The 15,268-nt window shown below is 40.9% G+C and overlaps 1 protein-coding gene across 1 annotated transcript in view; it reads right to left on the reverse strand.

Annotated features, from left to right (window-relative positions):
• Positions 1 to 6,793: 6,793 nt before the first annotated feature.
• The window catches only part of MICAL2 (microtubule associated monooxygenase, calponin and LIM domain containing 2), a 223,200-nt gene continuing 214,725 nt past the window's right edge, over positions 6,794 to 15,268 (reverse strand). The window contains exons 31-32 of the mRNA XM_074997373.1: positions 7,724 to 7,797; positions 6,794 to 7,628 (exon numbers count right to left, since the gene is read on the reverse strand). Coding sequence (XP_074853474.1) covers positions 7,444 to 7,628; positions 7,724 to 7,797 — 259 coding nt within the window. The 3' untranslated portion in view covers positions 6,794 to 7,443. The remainder of the gene's footprint in view (positions 7,629 to 7,723; positions 7,798 to 15,268) is intronic.

Here is a 15,268-nt window from a genome sequence, read left to right on the forward strand (position 1 = left end):
TATTCTGGCTGCAGAGGAAGGTTTTCGGCCTCGCAATGTGGTTACCGAAAAACCATATTTGTTATATTGTTACAATGTAGATAGTTTATTGTCATTTTGTTTTATAGGGAGGTGAAGTGAGCATTGTAAATAGTCTGTGTTGTGTTATTAAAGTCCCACGTGTAGCACTTTGTGTGGAAGTTTGGTTATTGATGAGAATCTCTAGGTCAGAGAGGTCATTCTTAGTCCTCTTCTGTTTGTTGTGCAGGATACAGATTAGGTGGTTCCCCAGTTTCTTTGAGAGTGCGTGATATAATCTCTCACTGTATTCAGTGAAGTATGTTGATTGTAATAGATTTTTCACTTTCACTTTCAGTCTATTGGGTATGATATGCATCTTTTTGCACTTGGAGATGAAGATGATGTCTGTGTATATTTGTGTGAGTTTTTTGATGTCTTTCCACTCCTAATGGCTAAATGCAGTGCCTTACAATGGAAAATAGTCTCAGAGCAGTAGCCATGTTAGTCTGTAGCTTCACAAAAAAACTCAACTCCCACCCCACCCAAAAAAAGGGGTTATATAGTACCCTCTGACAGAGACAAAAAAGTTACAAGTTCTATACCATGAATTTGCAAAACTTAATTGCTCATGGGGAGAAGTAAAGAAAGAGATTGACAGGGCCAGATGAATACCCAGAAGCCAGCTATGTCACGATAGGCCCAGCAAGGTAAACAACAGAACACCACTTGTCATCACCTACAGCCCACAGCTTAAACCCCTCCAGCGCGTTATTGACAATCTACAACCTGTTCTGGAGCATGATCTGTCTCACAAGCCCTGGGTGACAAGCCTGTTCTTTTCTGCAGCCAGCCAGCCAACCTCAAGAAAATACTCACTAGCAGCCACACACCATACCACAAAAACACTAACTCAGGAACCTATCTATCCCTGCAAGAAGCCCTGTTGCGAGCTCTGACCACATAGCTGTACTAGACACACCAACAGTGGACCTAACCATGTCAGCCATACCATCAGGGCCTCATACACCTGCACATCCATCATGTGCCAACAATGCCCTTCTGCCATGTATATTGGACAAATTGGATAGTCCCTGCACCAAAGGATGAAACCAATAGTGGAACACTTGTTTCTGTAAGTTTAATAGCCAACAGCAAATTAAGAGAGAATTGACAGCGTATTATCCACCTAAGTTTTACTTCTCTGTGAATCCAAAAACATGAAGACCAAATACCAATAAACTTGACACCATTAAAGAAAAGTTCTCTTCTTTTTTCCCCCCCCTCTGAGGAGCCCTCTATACCTGAAAAACAAAAAGAAATCATAGAACGACACTTGTGCTTAGCTTCATCAATGAATCGCATCCCCATTAATTTGTTCATTTTTCAGGTAGCTTGTAAACCCCTGGAGACAAGGATCTCATCTTTATACTTTTCTAATGTGTGCATTTTTAGAAATAAAAATAACTCTTACAATATAAATGTCAAGAAAACAGCTGATCTCCAAGTAGCTCATTCATAAATAGGCTGTGTGCTCATCTTGTATGTCAGGACTTCTAAAGAAATGTTAGCCCAACACTTAATAAAAGCTGTAGGTGAAAAAGGAGACCTAACTGTATACAATGAAAATCACCTAATTGGTGAATTTTAATACAGAGATCATCATAAATCATCATCAGCATCATCATAAATAAGTTCACATGGCTTTTAGTGATACATAGACACTATTTACAGTTAACTATAGAGAGGCCAGAGATACATGAGTCTAGACATAAATATGCTCCTTCTGTGTCCTAAGCCTCACATGCCACATTTCTGTGAATATTCCAGCACTGTGTGTATCATTGATATCTGCACAAATACTTGCAAAGTAAGACGAAATCCAACATACAGGTGGCAGCTTTCAACCATTATTAAGTAAAGATTTTGGTCACTGCATTTTTTAAGAAAGCACAAACATTGCATATTCCATACCTAGAGAGACAATATTTTCTATGAAGCTTAAAGTGAGTTGTTAAAATGTATATATTTACAGAATTTGGAGCTGCAGAATTTAAGCCTATATGCCAACGTGAACTTTTTAAAAATAAAATACATACGGGCAATCTCAAGGGAGTTTAAATTGCAAGGTTTTTTAAAAAGGTACCTGTGTGTGGCATATACTTTACTCTCCTCATTAAAGATCTAAAAACGTATTACTCCGCAGAACTGGAGAGGGTGAGACATTACAGAAATGGCAAGCATTTTAAAGAATAAAACAATTTGATTTTTCAAATACAAAACTGCTCACATAGAGTAAATTTAGACATGGGCAATGCATTCCAATATATCTCATTTTACTCAGCCATAACAGTGCCAAAGATTTAGTTAACAAATCCCTTATAAGCTAGTGTGTCAGTTTAAAGAAAAGGCAGAATAACAGCAAAGAACATTGATAACTAAATACAAACCACTGTGTTTAAATATATATATTTTCCTCAAAGAATCCATTTTGCTCCTCAGGGAATCCGTTTTGGAGCACTTGGAAGAGAGGAAAGTGATCATAAGTAGCCAACATGGATTCACCATGGGCAAGTCCTGCCTGACCAAGCTGATTAGCTTCTATGACAAGGTAACAAGCTCTGTCAACATGGGGAAGTCAGTGGATGTGATATACCTTGAGTTCAGCAAGGCTTTTGATACGGTCTCCCACAACATTCTTGTCCATAAGTTAAGGACATATGGATTGGATCTTTGGACTATAAGATGGATAGAAAGCTGGCTTGATGGTCGGGCCCAATGGGTAGTGGTCAATGGCTCAATATCTGGATGGCAGTCTGTTTCAAGCGGAGTGCTGCAAGGCTCGGTTCTGGGGCCGGTGTTATTCACATCTTTATTAATGACCTGGATGAGAGACTGGATTGCACCCTCAGCAAGTTTGGGGATGACACAAAACTAGGGGGAGAGGTAGATTTGTAGATTTGTTGGAGGTTAGAGAGAGAATCCAGAAGGACCTGGATAAATTGGAGGACTGGGCCAAAAGAAATCTGATTTGGTTCAATAAGGAGAAGTGTAGAGTCCTGCACCTAGGGCGGAAGAATCCCAAGCATTGTTATAGGTTGGGGACCAACTGGCTCAGCAGCACTACGATGGAAAGGGACCTAGGGGTTATGGTGGATGAAAAGCTGGATATGAGTAAACAGTGTGCCCTTGTAGCCAAGAAGGCTAACGGCATACTAGGGTGCATTAGGAGAAGCATTTTGAGCAGATCTAGAGAAGTAGTTATTCCTCTTTATTCAGCACTGGTTAGGCCACATCTGGAATAGTGTGTCCAGTTTTGGGCCCCCCAGTATAAAAAGGATGTGGATTTGCTGGAGCAGGTTCAGAGAAGGGCAGCAAAAATGATTAAGGGTCTGGAGCACAAGACCTATGAGGATAGGCTGAGGGATTTGGGCTTGTTTAGTTTCCAGAAGAGAAGACTTAGAGGTGATTTAATAGCAGCCTTCAACTTCCTGAAGGGGAGCTCTGAAAAGGAAGGTGAGAAACTGTTCTCAGTGGTGTCAGATGACAGAACGAGGAGTAATGGTCTGAAGTTGAAGAGGGAGAGGTGTAGGTTAGATATTAGGAAAAACTACTTCACCAGGTGGGTGGTGAAGCATTGGAATGCATTGCCTAGAGAGGTGGTGGATTCTCCACCCCACAACGTTTTTAAGTCCCGGCTGGACAAGGTCCTGGCTGGGATGACTTAGTGGGGGTTGATCCTGCTTGAAGCAGGGGGCTGGACTCGATGACCTGCTGAGGTCCCTTCCAGCCCTGTGATTCTGTGATTCTGTGATATTTCTGAAGTTTGAACTAAACATATTACGTTGGCGTATGTTCAGTACATGTGGATTCTCCTTCCCAACCTCCACACTTCTATGAAGGCTGTTCATATGCTTCACTCTTTCTAAAATATCTCCAGTAAATATTCTAGAACTGACCCTGCAAGGTACTTGGGTTCCATATCCATGTGTGTTGGGGGGCAGGGAGGAACAGCACCTGTCAGAAGGAGGCCTTCTGCCATTTGAGGAATTATGAATAATCACAGGATTTGTGCACTATACGTATTACAGCTAAGCATACAGAAAACTGCTGACTTTTTCTTTTATGGGCCTTACCTGGTGCTGACTGCCCTCAGCTCTTCTTGCCTTACATATCCTCAAAACTTAGTTCTTCAGAGCTAATAGGAAAGTGTAGCACCTGGTGCATTTCTAGGCCTTGGTACTGTCCTGTACAATATCAGAACAAGAACAGGTTGTAAATCAAGTTTCCAGGTGTATAAATTAGAATTGACCTGATTACTTGTAATCATGCATCCTACTTTGGATGAGGAAGTTACAGTTTGTGAAACATCATCCTCATTGCAACAAGTCAGATGTATTTCTGCACTCCTTATTCCCTTTTCTATGATCTGTGACCTCCTTTGTGCTGCAAGTAGCACAAATTAAAATGAAGGGCCTCTTTTAATTGTAAAGGTTAAGCGCAAAACAAAATTGAAGATTAATGCAATTCTGGATTTGGGGGAGAAATTCCTTATCTGTGCAAGGCAATGAGCGAAGTAATATGCTATTACTTTTTAAAGCACCTATGAAGTTATGGGCCCCTCTATGCTATAGATTTTTCCGAATGTATCATTCCACAACTTCAGTTGGTGGTATAAAACTTCTGGTATTGAAGATGCAGAAAGGAAAAAAATCTAAGAAATCCTCAGTAAAGGAGGAAGCGCCAGTGGATTTCAAAGGGGAAATATTAACTTTCAAAATGTTTATTTCTATGCCATGCCTTACATGGTGACAAGTATCAGAGATGAAGTGAGTCTGTGCTCATGAAAGCTCATGCTCAAAACTTTTCTGTTAGTCTATAAGGTGCCACAGGACCCTTTGTTGCTGTTAAGTATCAGAGAGGTAGCCGAGTTACTCTGTATCTTCAAACAAGAAGTCCTGTGGCACCTTATAGACTAACAGATATTTTGGAGCATAAGCAGGTCTTTGCCCACGAAAGCTTATGCTCCAAAACACCTGTTAGTGTATAAGTTGCCACAGGACTTCTTGTTATTTCTATGCTGAATGCCCCCACAGTATTCAAAACACAGGCCAGTCTGCGCTAAAGCCTGATATTTATTTAATTACGGTCTTCACTGGATATGTGGTAAATATCACTGAGTCCACCTTAAACAAAGAGAGAATTTTAGAACATGACTCATAAAGATCAAAGTTAAAAACATATAACTGCAAAAAGTTGCTAGAGAGTAGCTTCTGCTAGGTCTCACCCACTGACTAATGGAAGTAATGTAGCTAAATCCTTGCACATCATGTTAGATGTAAATTCCTGTGCCTAATATCTGACAATATTGTTTATGTCTTACTTTATATTTTGTTTCTATTTGTATACCAACTGCTATGTATGTCCTTTACCAGTATGTTATTATAGAGTTTATAACGGACATCTAAAGCAGAGACAGAATTCAAACTAAGTAAATTATTATTAGATATTGATACTTCCTGTAAATATATACAAATAAATATAAATAGATAAGCACAGTTGAACAATAGTATTTTTATCTCACTCCTAAAGCGGTATATTCATAATCTCTGGACGACAATAAAATCTATTTTTTATCTTTAAAAAGAGACACTGCTAATACAACTAAAACTAAGGTAGATTATAAATTATTGCAATAAAAAATACTTCAAAAACAGATTCCAAAGAGAAACTGCAGAGCTACAATTCATTTGCAAATTTGACACCATCAATAAGGGATTGAACAGAGACTGGGAGTGGATGACTAACTACAAAAGCAGTTTGTCCTCTCTTGGTGTTCACACCTCCACATTAGCTGCCGGAAGAGAGCCATACCCTCCTTGACTAAATTGACCTCCTCAACTCTGGACTCCCTCCTTTTCATGAGCCTATATAATTAGACCTCTGGAATTTCCACTATATTGCATCTGGCAAAGCAGGTCTTTGCCCATGAAAGCTTATGCTCCAAAATGTCTGTTAGTCTATAAGGTACCCCAGGACTTCTTGTTTTTTTAACAAAATCCAGTGTGTAGTGGGGTTTTATTAGCTTAAATTTTTAAGTACTACATTTGGAGGAGTTTCCTTTGCCTCTGCTGAATTGTAGAGAGCAGAAGCCTTTAAGCACCTCTCATTTAATAATGAGACCAGTAAAGCCTTCCAGCCAGAGCATGAGGTAAAGCTATATTCAAACACAGTCCTCCGGTTTCTCCACATTTTAAGCTGAATTTGCAGATTATCATACATACAAATGGGAGAAATTCAAGCAATTGTAAATTACAAAATCATCTCAGATTTAGAAGACTGCTCTTGGTAAGCTGAAAACATAGCCCAAGGAAAACTTTTGCACAATTGTGTATGTGCATATGTATGAAACACTATCTTGGTTTTTTTAAGGAAAAAAATGCATTCCACATGTATAACTTACACACAACTTATTTATGCATTCATATTTAGCAGAAGTTTAAATGTGGTTTACATGCAAATAGACATTTTCTATCAACTATTAGCAATAAAATGCAGAATATAATTTTGCCATACTGTTATTATTCTGTCCCAGGTCTCTAACTTGTGATAGTGATAACTGTGAGATGCAGTATATGCATTTGTAAAGAATGCATTTTACAAAACCTACCATGTACATGTTTATCATTTTTAAAAAAAATTCTTCCAGGATATTTCAGTAATTACGTTGATCAGCTACAGACAAAGGTCTTCTGACTTTCTGACATTTTGTTAAGAATAATAATCTCTTTAGTATTAAGTTATAGTTGTACATAATGTAAGGCTTTAATATTGTATTAAGTCTTTATTCAATAAATACAGTGGACTCCAGATTGCAAATACATCTTATAATTAAACTTGCCTGACCTTGTTATTTACAGAGTATAGTTAGTATTCTAAAGCCCCTCCCCTTTGTCCTTTATAAATCTATTTTCAACACTAACCTGATATTTACATGGGTAATGCTTATTTTGACACTTGAATACATTTCTTTGTGGCTCAACCATGCCAAATAGAAACAAAAATACAGACATACTTGTTTCCACAGTAGTCTCGTTGTATAGTCGTGTGTCTAGGACCTCTGCTCTCAGAATTACAATAAAATTACAGGAAAAGAGAAAACAATGGGCAGGTCCAGTGTAATTTTCACATACTGTCCACCAGACAGGTTAATTTAGTCCTTTCCATCTCATAAAATGACTCACCCTTTTTGTTGACAATGAGATTGTGATGCTTTTCTTGTAATTGTCTGTGTGGGATTAGAGATACTGTTATGCATACAAAGCACCTGTTTAAAAGTGTTTCATACTAAAATGGTATGAATCCTTCAACTGCAACCAGCTCTTTGAAAAAATACTGTCTCTGTGTTGGTTACTATAGCTGAAAGTTCCATACAGTTGCATGTCGTTAAATCCTGCTGAGTAGATAGCCCTTTGATAATATAAAGCTTTCAAAGAGCTCATCTTCTGCCTTTTCCTTCACTCTCTGCTCTTCTAATGAAATCACAAGTTTATCCCTTTCTTCAATCACTTTAATCATCTCAGTAAAAATTTCATGCTCTTCCTTCAGTTCTTGTTCATCTTTTAGGTGATCTAGGAGATTCCGAAACAAGGAATTAAAACACTATTGTAAATTGAAACTGTAATTGTGGACTCCAAAACATAAAATTAACTTCGAGGTTATTTACCCTTAATGGCTATTTTGTCTCTCAGTTTCTGCTCCAATCTTCTTTGGTGATTCTCCAGTTCTAGTTCTTGGGCTCTAGATACAAAAATAAGAAAGGAAATCTCTGTCAGTAGACTCTTTGCCAAAGGATTTTAGAAATCAAAAGGTAACAATCAACCTTTTGAAGACCTGTTAAAAAGACCAATATACTGTCTTCCATCTCTCTGGCCTTAAAAAACAAAATTATAATTATTTTATGTTCATTTCATTATTAGTCCTTTTACTGTGTTGCCACTTTCTACATCTCTGGCACATAAAATTAGTGGTACATATACAGGAAGAAGAGGATGCTTTTCCTAAAAATAGTGCAAAGCAGCAGGAGTATGCTATTATTGTCGGACTAAAATAAAAGGTAAGATCATTTCCTTTTCTTATTACAATCACCACCACTATAATGGACAAATGTGTCATTTTATTCTTGTTGCAAATAACTCTCAAGAAAATGAAGCAAGGCTTCACTATACTGAGATATTTGTGGTAGTGTAATTACAGATATGCACTCTCGTCATCGAGTATACTGTGTATACCCTGCAATTCCATTATCTGCTCCATACAGTTAGTCAAGTTGATCCAAAATCTGCCTCTTCCTGTATTCTTACTTTGCCAACTAGACAGCAGCACTATACAGTGAGTGAGAAATTATATGTAATTGCCCTTTGGTAAGACGAATAAGGTTCTGAACTTCTCATAGGAGAGGGCTCCTACAGAAGGGGAAGTAATATACATGAATAAATAATAATAATAATATATGAATAAAGTCAGATACTGTTTTGATGTCTTGAATTGATTGATGCAGTCCTGAATTATTTTTTTAATTCCCCTTTCAGACATTATAACAGTATAACACTGTTACAGAAGGAACAAAATGCAATCAAAAATAAATATTTATACGGAGCCTTACATTATAAAGAGGAGCATTAAGATAGGATAGCATTGACTGTCAGTCTCTTCAAGAAAGGTGGCAAGTCAGACTGTGAAAATTATCACAGCATCTCCCTCCTGGCAATGGCAGGAAAAATCTTAGCTCAAATCCTAACAAACAAACTCCTGCCACTCTCAGAAGAAATTATTTCAGAGTCCCAGTGTGGCTGAGGAACAGCAGACATGATCCTCACTCCCAGCAACTGCAAGAAAAATATTGTTAACAAGATCAAGTCTTACACATGAGTTTCATTGACCTGATCTGACCAAAGCAATCATTTGTAGTGCCCTGTGGACCATCCTCTCAAAGAACAGCTTCCCCAAAAAATTCATTATCATCTTGAGGCTGCTTCACGACAACATGACTGCCACAGTATTGAGCAACAATGGATCCCAAAGTAACGCTTTTCAGGTCAAAACGGGAGTCAAATAAGGCTGTGTTATTGCCCCAGCACTGTTCTGCATCTTCAGCACCATGACCCGTCATCTCATTGAGGGCAAGCTTCTAGATGGCACGAAGACTGTCTATAGAATGAACAGGAAGCTTTTTCAATCTCAGGAGGCTGAAGAATAAAAGCAAGACCTCCACAACCTTGATCATGGATCTCTGGTCTGCGGATGACAATATGATTGCTGCTCTTTCTCCAATAGCAGTTTAGACCATTTAAAGCACCTTTGCCAAAACATACGACAATCTTGACCTCACACTGAACAACAAAAAAGCCAAGGTGCTCCACCAACCCTTGCCAACAGGACAATCTCATGTACCCTCTATTGAAGCCAACAGAGAACTGCTGGAAAATATGGATCACTTCCCACACCTTGGAAGTCATCTTTCCTCTAAAGTCAACGCTGACATGGAAATCCAGCACCATCTGAGCTGTGAACTCTCTGCTTTTGCCTACCTGAGACAAAGGGTCTTCGAGAACTGGGACATCTATGCCAAGACAAAGGTCCTTTTATACTGACCAGTGGCTGTTCCAATGCTACTGTATGCATGTGAAAGCCGGACAACATACAAGCATCATTTGAAGGCACTTGAACAATATCATCATGGTCACCTCAGCTGAATCCTAAATATATCTTGGGAAGATAGGTGCTCAAACAGTAACATCCTGGAAGAGTCCAACATGACCAGCACCGAAGCCATTATCATTCACCAACAACTTCATTGGACTGGTCATATGGTTCAGAGGTCTTATCAGTGTCTCCCAAAAGAGGTTCTGCTTTCTGAGTTGGAAGAAGGATGGAGGAGCATTGGGGGTAGGGGACAGAGGGGCAGAGGAAGCCATATAAAGACGTGCTCAAGTCACACATAAAAATGTGCAGCGTCAGTGTTGACACTTGGGAGAACCTTGCCCAGGAGTGTCCCCAATGGAGAGCAGCAACCTTTGAGGGGAGGGTGACACAATTTAAGAGCTCTCGCCGCAGTGGAGATGAAGCAAGGCAGAGAAGAAACGAGTGTCAAAAACGGCACTGCTCCCCTCCAATGTCTACCAGCACCTACCTGCCTTTTCTGTTATAAGACCCGTGGCTCCAGAATCAGGCTGTAGCTATTTTCTAACAGTGCTCAATGCCAGATGCCCCAGAAGGACTGAACTGAAGAAGTGATCTTCATCAAGTGATCTCTCCCTCCCACTCATTTCCAGCTTCTGACACACAGAGGCCAGGGACACCATTCCAGCCTATTCCAGATGGACCTATCCTCCCTGAATTTATCTAGTTCTTTTCTGAACCCTGTTAAAGTCCTCATCTTCACAACATCCTCTGGCAAGGAAGTCCCATGTTGACCATACACTGGTGAGGAAATACTTCCTTTTGTTTTAAACCTACCACTTATTAATTCCATTTGGACTGTGTCTACACTACAAGATAAATTTGAATTTAAGCCAGTTAACTTGATATTACCACATGACTGTCTTCACTTTAAATACCATTAGTTCAATTTAGGGAGCACTAATATTGAGATTACAGTAGCATCATTAACTGACGGTGTAGCATCAAGCTCAAATTCAAATGTTTTGATTAAAGGCCAGTGCGGAAGTGCCACATCTTAAAATCAAATTTATTAGATTCCATAGGTGTCCAGCTGGTAACCCATAATGCCTCTCAGTGCTCCGCTCTGGCCGCTGCTCTCCAGGTGTGCCGGAATTCGATAACAGGAAGACCATGAATTTCAAAGCGGGAACAGCAAGCCTGTGGCTGTGGGCTCATGTTCCTATAAGAGGCTGAGAAATGTCTTTCTTTGCTATTAGCACTGTGAGTGCATCTATCGATTACAAATATCCCCTGCAGGGAGTTTGTGGTTCTATTTCTACACTTGGCTTTTTTTCAGCACTGCCTGGTGCCAGCCGCTGCCCCACCACACCACGGGCAACAAGGCTGTTGTGGGGGGTTGTGCTTGCATAAGACACCAAGAAACGTCTTCTCAGTGGTTTACATTTGTGCGCAACCCTCCTCAATCCCCACAGGCACCACGCAATCCAGGTCTTTCCTGCACTCAGCCACATTACGTGGGTAGCTCCTGATGCAATAAAAGGATGTGCCTCCCATTTCGTGCTGACCATGCTGCCAAGCAGCGCCATGTCCTAACTTGCATGCATTTAGGGCTGTAATGGAAGGAAAGAATTTTGGTGGCTTGCAACCACTGGGGGGAATCTCCCCTGGTGGCTAAGATAGTTGGGGACCACTTCACGTGGCCCCCCACTAACCCCCACCCCCAGTGCCCCAGCAAAGGACCAGTGGTGCTTTCAGCTGCTGTTGGGGGAAGTCTCCCCTGGCGACTAAGATATCTGGGGGCTTGCAGCCACTAGGGGGAAGTCTTCCCTGGTGGCTAATGTTGTCAGGGGGGACCACATCAGCTACTTCAACATTCCAACTGGCTCTGCAGCTGCAGACCACAGCACCCCTCTATCACCACCACCACCAAAAATATTTTCAGGAGCTTGCTGTCCATTGTAGACACCTGCTGGTTTGATGTTTGTGTTATAACATCTTTTTGATAACATATTCTATCACTCTTCATGCTTTGACCCCCTCAGAAACATAGGGCAGAGGGCTAATTGGGATTTCTGTTTCTGCTAAAAGTTCAGTTTATGATATTTCACTGCCACCACCCATGTTCACAATGTCAGTATTGAAGAAGAGAGTCAAAAATCTTTCTTCCTAGACTTTTCTATACTCTTTCTTCTAATGTTGAGAATACTGTCAGGGTCTCTATGTTATTTTCAGTGATCGGATGCAATCGTAGGAAGGGGGGACACTCAGTGGATGTCCAGTTGAGAACACAGCCTGTGCACAGAAGCCTTATAGTGCACAGGCAAGCCAAAGACCCTCCCCTGAGCAACTCTCCTTTTTGAAAAAATTTCCTACCTTCTCTTTCTTCAAGCTTTTCAGGGTCCCTGTATAATTTTCCAGGGTTGGATGCAATCATGGGATGAGGGACACTCAGTGGATGGCCAGTTGAGAATTCAGCTACAGAAGAAAGACTTTTGTATGGACATTTTTGCCATCTCTGTGGATGCCCCACTTTTCCTTCTTTCCAAAGGGAAAAATGGACATTTGTTTACCAAGGAAGGGGAATGAGGAAAATGCAATGTGGGAAGATGATCTCAAAGACCAGCGAGCATACCCAGAATGCTGTGGGGATGAGGGAACTGTGGGATAGGTTCCCATAATGCACTACTGCAAAAAGTCAATGTTTGCCAATTGCGTGTGGCAGCAATAAGTCGACTTTGTGAGGAGCACATAGGGAAGTGAGGATTGTCAAATTTGAACTTATAAATTGCAGAATTACAAAATTGATATTAATGAAGTTGAATTTATCTCATAGAGCTGGAAGGGACCTTGAGAGGTCATTGAGTCCAGTCCCCTGGCTTCTTGACAGGACCTATCACCATCCCTGCCAGTTTTTTTTTTAAAGCTGTTTGCCTCAGATCCCTAAACAGCCTCCTTAAACTAAGGGTTGTAAGCTCAATCCTTAACAGGCCAACACTCAAACCACTGAGCTATCCCTCCCCCAACAGCTTTGGTCACCCCTAGTTCTTATATTATGGGAACAAGTAAATAACTTTATTCACTTTCTCCATACTCATAATGACTTTATGGACCTCTATCATATCCTTCCTTAATCCCTTCTTTTCTAAGGTGAAAATTCCCAGTTTATGTCTATATGAGGACAAAAAGTCAAATTTAATAAATAAGCTATAATAAATAAAATAAAATCACTAGATTTTATAGTCAATGGTGAATATCCACACTTGCTCAAAAAGTCAATGTAGTGTGCCCCATTAAATTTGTTAACTATGTCAGCAGTTCAATGTGGGTATCTATTCCACAGCTCCTGCAGCTCCATTGCATTCTGGGTTTCTGCGCCAGTGATTTATGGGAAAAAATGTGCCACAAGTTGCACAAGTAGCACAAGTGTGCCACAAGCTCATCCCAGAGCTGAGTCTAAGCAGCCTGGAGGATGACAACTTTGATGGTAGTGACAGTTCTGCATATCAAGTTCAGGAGAGGAGGAACATGGAGTTCTTGGCAGCAGTGGATGCACTGTACACAGTGGAGTACAGATTCTGGAGCCTGGTGGGACAGGCTTGTTTTGCAGGCATGGGATGATCAGCAGTGTTGCAAAACTTTCATATGTGTAAGGCCACTTTCATGTAACTTTGTGAATTGCTGTTACCTGCCCTAAAGCAGCATATTAGGGTGCATTAGGATGAGCATTTTGAGCAGATCTAGAGAAATTGTTGTTCCCCTCTATCTGGCACTGGTGAGGCCACATCTGGACTACTGCATCCAATTTTGCACCCCCTTTCCCAGTTTAGAAAGGATGTGGATATGCTGCAGCAGGTTCATCAGAGGGCAACAAAAATGATTAAGGGGCTGGACCACAACCTATGAGAAGAGGCTGAGGGATTTGCAGAAGAGAAGACTGAGGGGTGAGCTAATATCAGCCTTCAACTTCCTGAAGGGGAGCTCTAAAGAGGATGGAGAGAAACTGTTCTCAGTGACTGTTCTCAGTGATGAGTCAAACTCATGCATCTAATGAAGCAGGTCTTTGCCCATTAAAGCTTATGCTCCAAAATATGTTAGTCTATAAAGTGCCACAGGACTTCATGTTGCTTTTGAAGATACAGACTAACACAGCTACCTCTCTAATACTTGTTCTCAGTGGTGGCAGATGGTAGAACAAGGAGTAATGATCTAAAGTTAGAGAAGGAGGTTGGATATTAGGAAATACTATTTCACCAGGAGGGTCGTGAAGCACTCAAATGCATTGCCTAGAGAGGCGGTGGAATCTCCATCCCTAGAGGTTTTTTATGTCCTGGGTTGACAAAGTCCTGGCTGGGATGACTTACTTGGGGTTGATCCTGTTTGAAGCAGGGGGCTGGACTCGATGACCTCCTGAGGTCCCTTCCAGCCCTATGATTCTATGATATCAGAATAAGACCTGCTTTGACAGTTCAGAAGTACATGACAATTACTGTGCAGAAGCTTGTAACACCAGACAGCTACCAGTCAGTGGGAAATCAATTTGGATTGGGGAACTCTACAGTGTTGTGATCCATGTAACTGAGGCAATTAATAGCCTTCTTGTGCAAAAGACAGTGACTCTGGGGAATGTGCAGGTCATAATGGATGATTTTGCTACCATAGGGTTCCATAACGGCCGTGGGGCAAGAGATGGAACACACATACCCATCCTGATACCAGACTACCTGACCTCAAAGTACATAAACCACAAAGGGGCACTTCTCCATGGTGTTGCAGGCATTGGTAGATCACAAAGTTTGTATCACCAACATCAATGTGGGATGGTCAAGAAAGATACATGACACATGCATCTTTAGGAATTCTGCTTGGTTTAGAAAGCTCCAGGGTGGGACTTTCTTCCCAGACCAGAACATTTTCTTTGGGGGCATGGAAATGCCAGTAGTGATTCTTGGTAACCCTGCTTACCCCTGGCTCCCTTGGCTCATGAAGCCATATACAGGCACCCTGGACAGCAGTAAGGAGCTCTTCAAGTACAGGCTAAGCAAGTGCAGAATGGTGGTAGAGTGTACCTCTGGCCATTTAAAATCCAGGTTCAGGTGCCTTCTGACACATTTAGACAGCAGTGAAGCAAGCATTCCTGTGGTTATGGGAGCTTGGTGCTTCATAACCTTTGTGAGGTAAAGGGGGAAAATTTCATGTTAGAAGAAGATCTCCTGACTCATATTTATGAGCAGCCAGACACAAGGGCAATCAGGACACCACAGACAGATACAATGCAAATCAGGGATGCCTTGAAAAATAGGTTTATGAATGAGCAGACAGCTACATGAATCTGCTGTGGCTAAGTAGTGTTCCCCGCAATGATGTGTGCTTGCCCTTTATGAAACCACCTCCAACTGCACGTCACCCCATCTAACCTCAAAGAATGTTAACCATTAATTTAAAAGGCACAGACATTCAGCAAGAATATTTCTCAGTGCTACCCATGATTTCGCAGGGATTTTAAACATACTCAAGATCAGTGTGAGAATTTTAAAGAGACATGCACAATGTTGCTTTGCTCTATCCCCACCACACCACCACCCAATCC

Source organism: Carettochelys insculpta, chromosome 6 (genome assembly GCF_033958435.1).
Source record: "Carettochelys insculpta isolate YL-2023 chromosome 6, ASM3395843v1, whole genome shotgun sequence".
In the NCBI taxonomy this organism is placed as follows: domain Eukaryota; kingdom Metazoa; phylum Chordata; order Testudines; family Carettochelyidae; genus Carettochelys; species Carettochelys insculpta.